General features: G+C 66.6%; 2 protein-coding genes across 2 annotated transcripts in view; one reads left to right on the top strand and one right to left on the bottom strand.

The window, feature by feature from the left end:
* Nucleotides 1-266: 266 nt before the first annotated feature.
* Nucleotides 267-3,117, top strand: TSPAN4 (tetraspanin 4). Its single transcript, XM_023748263.1, has 6 exons — nt 267-318; nt 366-466; nt 1,119-1,220; nt 1,362-1,493; nt 1,599-1,682; nt 2,347-3,117. Exons 1-6 carry the CDS (start codon nt 267-269, stop codon nt 2,413-2,415), a joined length of 540 nt encoding a protein of 179 aa, XP_023604031.1. The 3' UTR covers nt 2,416-3,117.
* Nucleotides 3,118-3,371: 254 nt separating this feature from the next.
* CHID1 (chitinase domain containing 1) overlaps nt 3,372-9,858 on the bottom strand; it is a 16,535-nt gene continuing 10,048 nt past the window's right edge. Inside the window, exons 8-13 of the mRNA XM_006107516.2 lie at nt 9,443-9,535; nt 7,028-7,129; nt 6,465-6,620; nt 4,442-4,522; nt 4,241-4,283; nt 3,372-4,097 (exon numbers count right to left, since the gene is read on the bottom strand). Coding sequence (XP_006107578.1) covers nt 3,999-4,097; nt 4,241-4,283; nt 4,442-4,522; nt 6,465-6,620; nt 7,028-7,129; nt 9,443-9,535 — 574 coding nt within the window. The 3' untranslated portion in view covers nt 3,372-3,998. The remainder of the gene's footprint in view (nt 4,098-4,240; nt 4,284-4,441; nt 4,523-6,464; nt 6,621-7,027; nt 7,130-9,442; nt 9,536-9,858) is intronic.

The following is a 9,858-nucleotide window of genomic DNA, read 5'->3' as shown; positions in this document are numbered from 1 at the left end:
GATTTCCATATACCCCCTACCCCACACATGCCTAGCCTACCCATGATCAACATGTGCTACGAGTTTCCCATCACTGCTAGGTCTGAGATCTGCTCTGAGACAGTGACCTCTTGAGTCAGGACACGTGCCCACCGTCACACACGCGTAACAGACGTGTTTCCCGAGACCCCTCCCCAGCTCATGCCCCTCCCCCGCCTCTGCCATGGGGCGCTTTGTTGAGATGCTCCAGGCCTGGCCGTGGCCTTGGAGGTGGACTTAGAGGCGGGATGACCATGACCATGGCTGCAGATAACTCGGAGGGCGTGGCCGCCCAGGACAGTGCCGGCTCCAGGGCCTGGGTGGCTGGGCCGGAGGGCTGGGCTGCTGAGCCTGTGTCCCCCCACCCCCTCAGTTCTTCGTGTTGCTGCTGCTGGTGTTCCTGCTGGAGGTCACCGTCACCGTCCTCTTCTTCGCCTACACCGACAAGGTCAGCCCCTCGGCCACCGGCTTCTGGGGGCTCCGTCAGCGAGGGGCCGCAGGCTAGTGTGCCGGCCAGCGGCTGGCCTCAGCGGCCCCTCGTCTGACGCCACTCACTGTGGGTAGTTGACCTCCCACTTGTCCCCTTGGTCGTCTGTTTATGTCAGTCCGGGCTCACTCACACGTGTTTGTTCCCGGGGTGGTGACCCGGAACTGACTTCCTGCTCATCGCCCGCCTGTGCGTGGGCGCTCAGCTGGCTCCCGCCGCCTGGGCCTGGCCCTGCTCTTTGGGGACCACTTCCTTTTTCCTGGCACCAGAGACGCCCTCCTTTCCTGGAGGGTCTTAGGGACGGAGCCTGGTTTGCTCCTTGCTCGGGGGTGTTGGAGCCTCAAGGCCCCTCAGCCGATGGCATGGTTGTGTGTGCTGACCGGTGGGCACACCCGGCTCGGAGTCTGTGTACCTGTCTGTCTGTACGTCCAGCTGAGCTCGGGCTGCTGTGTCTGACTCTACTCCAGTGCTCAGCACCCAGGGGCCGGCTAACGGCAGAACAAAGGCCTGTGCGCTGTGGGGACTTCTGGGGCGAGGTGACTCCAGGGAGGGGCCGAGGGCAGGCGCTGCGGGTCTGCACAGGGAGGCCCCGCTGACCACACTGCCCCTGCAGATCGACAGGTATGCGCAGCACGATCTGAAGAAGGGCCTGCACCTGTACGGCACCCCGGGCAACGTGGGGCTCACCAACGCCTGGAGCATCATCCAGACCGATGTGAGGGGGCAGGAGGCGTGGCGGGTGGGGCGTGGCTGGACCTGTGGGGCAGGAGGCGTGGCGGGTGGGGCGTGGCTGGACCCGTGGGCAGGATGTGTGGCGTGGGCCCCTCAGCGAGGTCCTGCCCGGTGCCTCCCGCAGTTCCGCTGCTGCGGCGTCTCCAACTACACGGACTGGTTCGAGGTGTACAATGCCACGCGCGTGCCCGACTCCTGCTGCCTGGAGTTCAGTGAGAGCTGCGGGCTGCATGCCCCTGGCACCTGGTGGAAGGCGGTGAGCCGGCGCCCGTCCCGTCTGTCTGCTGGTTTGGCCCCAGGACCTGGGGGTAGAGGGCCAGCCTCGCAGCAGTGCGCCCGGTGACACCCCCCCTTTCTCCAGCCGTGCTACGAGACGGTGAAGATGTGGCTCCAGGAGAACCTGCTGGCCGTGGGCGTCTTCGGGCTGTGCACGGCGCTGGTGCAGGTACGGAGGGCGCCCCAGATGCCCTGCCCCCGTGGAGCCCCGTCCCCAGGAGGAGGTGGGTCCGTGCGGGTGGACAGGGAGCCTCCATGAGCGAAGTGGAGGAGGCGCAGCCTGGACGCCTGTGTGAGGACCCTGGGCACTCCCAGCCCTGTTCCTGAAGCCCCTGCCCAGCGGGTGGTGCTCACAGGGCTGCCCAGGGTAGAGGGAGGGTGGGCCGCCCAGGCCCTGATGGCAGGTCCAGCTGGGGCCCTGTGCCCCTACCCCTGGCCCCATGGAATCCCGAGTGTCTGCATCCTGGGGGCTAAGCCGTGTCAGTAACCATGGTCATCAGGGCAGCCACCGTTCCTGGGTCGAAGCCAGAGCAGATGAACATGCAGAAGTGACGATCACAGTTGGATGAATGGGCAAGGGGCAGGGTGCTGGGGCCCGGCAGGTGGGCGCTGGCCCTGAGGCCGCCTGCAGAGCCCAGGCTGGCCATGCCAGGGAGAGCTGGGCCTGGGCTGAGTCCCAGGAGCCCCGAGGTGCCCACTATGCCTGCAGGGCTGAGGGGGTGGTTGTGATGGACCTGAATTGCCAAGGGTGGGGGGCCATCCTCAGAGGGGCCGGGCCCGCAGGCAGGACATGGCTCTGGCTCCGCTCAGCCCAGCCCCCCGTGTCCCCGCAGATCTTGGGCCTGACCTTCGCTATGACCATGTACTGCCAGGTGGTGAAGGCCGACACCTACTGCGCGTAGGCTGCCCTGCCTGCCACCTGCTTCGCTGCCAAAGGATGCCACCCACCGGGGAGACAACCTCGTGCCAGAGGGGCAGCTGGCACCTCCCGTGTCCACCCACAGATTCTCCAGAGCAGCTTTCCCGGGCCCGACACAGGGCTGGGGTGGGGGAGGGCCTCCTGCGCCCCGGTGCTTGGGCGGGCGGAGCCCCGTCATCACATTCCATGTGGGGCAGGGCAGGCTCCCGGTGCGTCTAATAAAGTGCGTGGGCAGCAGCCCCCCGTTTGTCACTGCCCTGACTCCCCACGGGGGCACCACGCCTAGGCAAGCCCGTGGCTGTGGGCTGCCTACCCACGTGGGGCTGGTGCCTGGAGTGGGGTTCCAGGACACACACAGGCTCAGGCGAGCTGCCCAGCCAGCAGATGGGGGCTTGTGTGTCTGAGGACAAGCCCCCAAACCTCCACTAGATTAGCTCCAGGAAGTGGTGCAGAGGCCCCAGGAACCGCGAGGAGTCCCCCTGACCTGTCCAGTGTCTCCATCCCCCTGCATTTCTGTCTGCTCCCCCCACCCCCCTCCCGTGTCCTCAGCAAGGCGAGTTCAGTTCCTTGCTGCCTGTTAGGGGTTCCTGTCCTGTCCTGGGAACATGGCCCCGAAGCATTTCTTTGTACGACTTTGCAAATAAAGGGGCCGTGGAGAGCGAGCAGCTGCCAGGCCCAGCACCAACCAAGCGCCTCGGTGGCATCCTGTGACCTGGGCTGATGGGCAGTGAGGGGCTGGGGCTGGGTCCAGTGGGGATGGGCCTCTCAGGAGCCTCAAGCTGTGGGGCATCTGACCCCCTCAAGCCCCACCCACAACCCCCATTCCTGCCTGCTCCATGGTCCTGCCTTGGTCAACCCACCTAGTGACTGCAGGGTGCCCGGCCCCCAGTTTCTGGCGTGCCCCCACGTCCCCCCAAACTAACACAGGCTGCGGTCTTGGACAGTTAACACGAACTTTCTTACACACCAGCAGCAGATGCCCGGAAGTGAGGTGAGAACAGTCACACAGCAAAGCTATCCCTCTAACCTGCAGTGCCCGCCCCGTGCCCAGCTCCCAACGAGGGGACAGCTATCCTCCAGCGCCTCAATCCGAGGGCCCCCCAGTGTTCGATCCGGGGAGAGCGGCTGTCCTGCAGGTGCCGGGACTGGCCAGGGCGCTGTCATTCCACAGTGACCAGAGCTGCCGGCACCAGCGGGCTCCGGGGTCCTTCTGCCAGTGAGGCCCACGCCTGGCGTCTCCGAGCGGGTTTCGGCAGTGGCCTGACACCCTTGGCGTGGGGGACTTGGTGGCTTGTTGGCAGTGTGAGGCCCAGGGTGACGTGGTGGGGCCGCCCCTGCCAGGAGTCCGGGTCTGGGAGCTGGGTCATTCTGAGGCCTCCAGACCCGTTGGAACCACTGGCCGCATGGAGCAGCCGGAGCCCCGGCCAGGGCTGTCTCTCCTTACGGCACTGCGAGGAGGGGGCCCCACCCAAGGACTGCAATAGACATGGCCAGGAAGGCAGAGAACAGTCTGTATTTCCCATGTCCGTGAGTCCATTGCTGAGAAAGGTCTGCCCAGAGCTGGGCCTAGAGCAGGTCGTAGAAGTAGTCCAGGCCCTGGCCCAGCTCCCAGATGGACAGTCCGACGCCCAGCTCCCTGGCCAGCTCCAGCCGCATCTGCACGGACTGCAGACAGGGAAGTGTCAGCAGCCTCGTCCCCAGCGCAGCCCCAGTGGCCCATGCACCCCAAAACAGGCCCAGGTCCGAGCCCCTTGTCCCCAGAGGGAAGGTCCGCCCCCCCCCTCCTCCCCGCCAGGCGGCCCACGAACCTTCAGAGTCGGGTAGAAGATGATGTGCCTGCCTCCTCGGCTTCTGCAAAGGACAGTGGGACCGAATGCCTCCCGCTTCTCCTGGCCCCGCCCCCTGGGGCCCAGGTCTGAGGTCCCTTGGAAAGCCCTCAGGGCAGTGGTGGGCTTGTGGCCAGGGGCCAGGGCCAGCCCCTCAGCCCAGGGCTCATGCTGGACACTCACCTCTTGTACTCGAAGAAGTGCTCCGCGGCCTGGCTGTCCCACTCGATCCGGGGCCTGTGCTCCTTCAGGGTCTGGATGTACCTGGGGAGGCCGGGGGGTGAGCGCCAGCACCGGGAGAGGAAGGGACCATGGCAAAGGGGGGGGGGGGGCAGGTGGTGTGGGGCCAGGGCAGGACGCATGAACAGGGCCCGGCCCTGCCCAGAATTCCACGAAGGCCTGGCATCCTGCCAGAGGCTCGCGGGGGGCCTCATGCCACCTGGCGGGCAGCTCACTGGGGCTGGTGGCCACACCTATCACCCCACACTGTGCGCCCTTCCTCTGTGCAGCGAATCACTGTCAATCAACGACGTCCATTACCACAGGCTGCCCTTAGCTTGGGATGGTCCTGTGGGGGCACAACGGCCTTCCAGGTGCCCCTGGAGGGAGGGGACGTCCCTCCTGACCCCCCCACAGCCCTGCACTCAATCCACGCCGACCCTCATTCCGGCCACAGACGCGGACCCCAGGGAAGGTGCTGTGGCACCGCCCAAACCACTGCTCTCCCTCGAGGCAGACGTGACCCTGGCCTGATCTGAAAGCCTCCAGCTGACCTGCCTGCCTGTCACAGGCCTGCTCTCTTCACCCACGTCCCCCTCAGCCCCCCTCCTGCAGGACCAAAGTGGGCGCTGACCTCCACTTGCCCTTGAGGCCCGAGCCGCAGCCGCTTGTCAGCGCTGGCGCTCTGCGCAGTTATTTGGCCCCTGGGGAGGCCCTGCTGGGCGGCAGCATCGGCTCCTGCCAGGTGAGACTGGGGTGCAGCACGGGCGAGGCAGCCAGCCACACCCTGGGCCCCGGCCCCCTCTCCACCACCTGCTTCCCTCAGACCCCCTGAAGCCGGGCCCGCTGGCCTCTCTGTCAGGGAGGGGAGGTCGGCAGGGGCTGCCGCCCGGATGGGATACAGCCTTCCAGCCCTGGCTGGGAGCAGCCCGACCCAATGCATGGAGCACACACACACACACACACACACAGATACCTTCAGATCAGAATGCCTTTTTGCAGCCCCAGGCCCCTCCTCAGAACAGCTGGAGCTGTGGCCACTGGGGGCCGCGTGGAGCCCTTTGTCATCTGACCCGCAAGCTGGGTTAGGGCTCCAACAACTCCACTGGGCGAGCTACCGCTGGGCCCACGTCCAGTGAGGAAATGACCCCTCCCCCCAGGTGGGTTGGAGATGAACTGTGCCCAGGTCCCTGTGATAGAGTCTGAGCCCAGGACCTCAGACTGTGACTGGGGTACTGAGGTTAAGTGAGGTCACTGGGGTCCTCATGAGAAGAGGGGATCAGGACACAGACACGCACCGGGACCACGCGGGGACACGGGGAGGAGACGGCGCCCACAGGCCCAGGAGGGAGGCCTCGGGCTCCAGCCTCCAGGACGGGCAGTGAGTGGTGTGTGCCGTCTGCGGTGTCTGTGCAGGGGCCTGAGCTAGGACGGTGGTCTCTCAAGGCCAACACCCCTGCAGGCCAGGGATGTGGGGGGGGGAATAGAGCAGGAGGGCAGGGGGGACCTTCCAAGGAGGAGGTTCTGTCCAGGAACGAGGGTTCTGACCACAGAGACCCCTGTGAAGGACAACGGCTGCAGCAGCGCGCCCAGACCGCGGTCCCTGGACACGCTCTCCACTGACAGGACCAGGACTTGAGAAGAGCAGTGGCTCACGTGGTTTCCAGGGAACAAACGGGCACCTGGCGCCCCACCCAGAGCGCAGGCCCGACGAGGGCTGGTGACCGGACCCAGAGCCAACCGACGCAGGTGCAGAACTTACACGCGACAGGGAAGACGAGAGAAGACCCAGAACCAGCCACTGGGCCGACGGTGACAGGAAAAGGCCGAGTGGATCAGAGCAGATGAGACAAGGCGGGCAGCAGCCCCGGGACGTGAAGATGGAAATAAAACCCCGAAGAGACGAAGGAAAGAAGAGTCCCCAGAGGCCCCTGGGCCAGGGGGCGGGGCCGCACCGAGGCTGCCCTGCGGATGGAGCCCAGCTCACCTGGCCCCGATGACCGGCTCGCGGGAGTCCCTGGCGGCCGAGTAGTCCATGCCGTAGAAGTTGAGCCCCAGGAGGATCTTGCTCCGCCACTTGGACTTGGGGTCCAGGACCTGGACACAGGCTCGCACCCAGGACAGCGGAGCATTGGGGCCAGGCCTGCCGGGCGAGGGGGGAGTGGGCTTCAGTGTCAGGCAGAGGCCTCCCAAGGGTCGAGGGTCCGCGCACAGTGGGAAGGGGCAGCAGTCAGCGAGCCTCCCCTGGTGCCTTCTGCTGGACACTGTCTCTATCTGCTTCCCCTGGGCCACCCATGGGGGGCAGGACACCCGGAGAGTATGCCCCTGGGGGCTGTCTGTTGCCATCTGTCATATGCCCCCAAAGCGAAAAGGCTGCCAGGCCAATCCTGGGCTTTGGAGAACAGGCTGGGCCCGCTGCGCCCTGGAACAGCTGGCAGCTGTGGTCCGGAGCTGGCCAGCGGGGAGCCAGGCCTGGCCTTCCCGCGTCAGCCCTGCTGTGGTGAGCACGCGTGCACCCGGCAGGGCTCACAGGGCCCAGAATCCACTCACTGCTGCGGGGAGGGGTAGTCGTAGGTCATGAGGCTGAAGCCGTCCAGCACAGGGCCCAGTTGCTCCAACTCCTTGTTTGTGAACATGCCCAGCTGGTCGGTCCTGCACGAGACAAGCACGGCCCCCAGGGCCCATCGCACAGCCTGCCGGCCCCCGGCCGGCCCCCGAGCTGAGTCAGAGGAGCTGGCGGTGGGGGTTTGCAGCCCATTGCCCTCTCCTTGCCACTCCAGGACCTCAGGTCACTCCTGGAAATAACTCAGCACTCGGCTACGGGGACGGCCTGCAGCATGGTCAGGGCCGCATGGCCCACGGGGTCGCCTCTAGGGCCTTGTTCCCCCACCAAGACCCCCAACCCTCTGCCCCTAAATGGTGACAGGCGAAGGCCGGCCCACTACTAGGAGGCCCACATCTGCTCCCCACATTCCCAGCCATTCCCACCAGCTATCAACTGCCCCTCCCTGCTGGTCCACTCAGCATGAGCCCACCTACCCAACAAGGGTCAGAGGGGACCACTGGCCTGCAGGCTCCTCAGCCTCCCAGCCTGGACCCCTGCCTTCTGCATCCAACGCCACCCTCCATGCCTGCCCCACACCCACAGGTGGCCTGTGCCCGCTGTCCCGAGCCACCATACTCTGGTGCAGGCTGTCCTCAGCCCCAGGGAGTGGGATGGGCTTCTGTGCAGAGGGGCACCCCATCAGGGTCTTCTGACCATGGGGTGACTGCCTGCCAGAAGCCATGGGGAACCCAGGTGTGGCTAGGGGGGATGGGGGAGGGGAACAGCCCACATCAAGGTGGACATCTGCCCACCAGGCTGTCTGAGCGGGCACTGGTGGCAGGGCCAGCGCGTGGGGGCTGGGCTCAGCAGGTCCGTGGTAGAGGTGAGCTCCCTGAGGCTGAGCAGGAGCTGGCCAGAGCCCAGGAGGACGTGCCGGGGCCAGCCCAGGAGGGCGCCGGCTCCCATCAAGCCAGTGCATTGTGCTGCGCACTCGCATCTCCATGAGAGCGTGAAGCAGAGCAAAACCTCCACGCCCACCAGAGCAGCGGCGGCTCCATGGGGGCGGGCTGTGATCTTGGGAGCAGAGCGCAAGGTCAGCGCTGCTGGGAGGGCCCCAGACACAGCACAGCAGACAAAGGCGCTCGCCCTGCCCTGCACACAGGCCCCTCCCAGAGCACAGGCTGTGCAGTGAGAGCTGCTGTGGAGGTGCTGGGAGCAGTGCCGCGGAGGAGGGTAAGCGACAACGAGGAATGGCTCCCAGGGCCCCACAGTCAGCCCGCCCTGAACGCACACCTGTCAGCACACACCTGGCTGCCGGGAGGGACCAGGGGACGTGCCCGAAGCCCCAGCCACGGTGGCCCCGGTCCCTCCCTCCAGCACCCCGGCCCCCATAGCTTCCTCCTGCGGTGGCTGCAGGGGGAGGGGCCGGTCACCCCGGCTTACACGTCCACTTCCTGCCTAGGTGCCAGGAGCTGGGCGTGAAGGTTCCAGGGCAGAGGGGGTCCCAGCTGTCCCTCCAGGGGGGTCCACCTCTGCCCCCTCAGCACAGCCACTGCGAGTCTGCTCTCCGCACCGGCCGAAAGCTGTGAGGCTCCGTGCCAGTGGACGGCCTGGGCCGGGGAGGGGGCTGCAGGCAGGGTCCCGGCTCCAGTCACAGCACTAGTGGGTGAGCTGCCCCAAACCACCCAAGAAACCAGGAGACCCAGGGAACGGGCGCTGTGTGTCTGCAACCAAGCCCGCTCAGGTGCTCGAGTCTGCCAGCCCTATCACGTGTGTTCCGCACCATGAATGCACATGTGGGGGGGGGAGGGGCACGGGCTCCGCTGGCTCGCTCCTGGGGGAGCACCACCAGCCCTGCTCTGGGACGGGTGCCGGCTGTGGACACAGGTCTGAAATCCAGCCTGTCAGCCCACTGGCCAGATGGGGACCCTGGAAGTGTGGGCACCGAGTGCGGGCGGGCAGGCAGCCAGGCACACTCTCCCCAGAGAACAGTGCCTGCTTCTAGGGGCGCCTGCCCCAGATGCCCCAGAGTCTGCAGGCTCCCCGTGAGCCTCGCTGGGTCGCTTCTGTGAGTCTATCGGCCTGTGAGCGTCCTCAGTGGACATCGCCGGCCGAGGTGCACCTAACCTGGTCCCCTCGGCCTCTGTGGCCCTCCCCACCACTGCCCTGCCCCTTTACCGGGTCTGCCCTGGCCCTGACCTGCGCTTTGGGCAGGGCAGACATGACAGCCACAGCGCCTGGACCCCTCCACCTCCCCGTCCACCAGGTTCTGGAAGGAGCCTGAGGGCGAGCGGAAGTGTGTCTGAGACTCCATCCCTCAGACTGAGGGACTTTCAACACGTCTTCCCGGGTGTGGGTTCAGGGACGCGGCCTGGGGCCAGCCCGTGTCCATCTCCCAGCCTGAGCGAGTGGGCGCTTACCCAGGGGTGACAGCCGGAGGGATGACCAGGATGATCAGCAGCCGGGCCTGGTGCAGCGCCTCGGCGATGTGGGTGAGCAGGTGGATGAGGCCCCTGGGAAGAAACTCGAGGTCAGCCCAGGAGACCAGACCGAGCCCGGGGTCGGGCAGGCGCCCCTCACGGCACTTCCTGCCCTGGAAGATGCCCCAGCCCTCGGACACCGGCTCAGGGTCCACACGCTGCCCGTGGCGCCCCTCCTGTGTGCCCCAGGACCTCCCATGCGGTCCGAGTGGACGCGGAGTGCGAGGCCTGACTGGGTGGCAGCAGGCTCTCCCGGCTCCATCCACCCTCTCCAAACCGGCCTCGGCCCAGCACAGGCGGACGGACAGGGAGCCTTCAGAAGCACCGGCTGGTGCAGGGGCCTGAGCGTGGGGAGC

Source organism: Myotis lucifugus, unplaced genomic scaffold (genome assembly GCF_000147115.1).
Source record: "Myotis lucifugus unplaced genomic scaffold, Myoluc2.0 scaffold_1231, whole genome shotgun sequence".
NCBI classification, from domain to species: Eukaryota; Metazoa; Chordata; class Mammalia; order Chiroptera; family Vespertilionidae; genus Myotis; species Myotis lucifugus.
The sequence above is the reverse complement of the archived record's forward strand: the minus strand, read 5'-3'. Positions and strand labels throughout refer to the sequence as shown.

Bases quoted from the DNA above. Each gene is read 5' to 3' on its own strand.
- TSPAN4 (XM_023748263.1), top strand. From the start codon at position 267: ATGACCATGACCATGGCTGCAGATAACTCGGAGGGCGTGGCCGCCCAG. The intron at 319-365 runs GTGCCGGCTCCA...GGCTGGGCTGCT, and splicing joins GGGCGTGGCCGCCCAGGACA to GAGCCTGTGTCCCCCCACCC. The intron at 1,221-1,361 runs GTGAGGGGGCAG...TGCCTCCCGCAG, and splicing joins GGAGCATCATCCAGACCGAT to TTCCGCTGCTGCGGCGTCTC.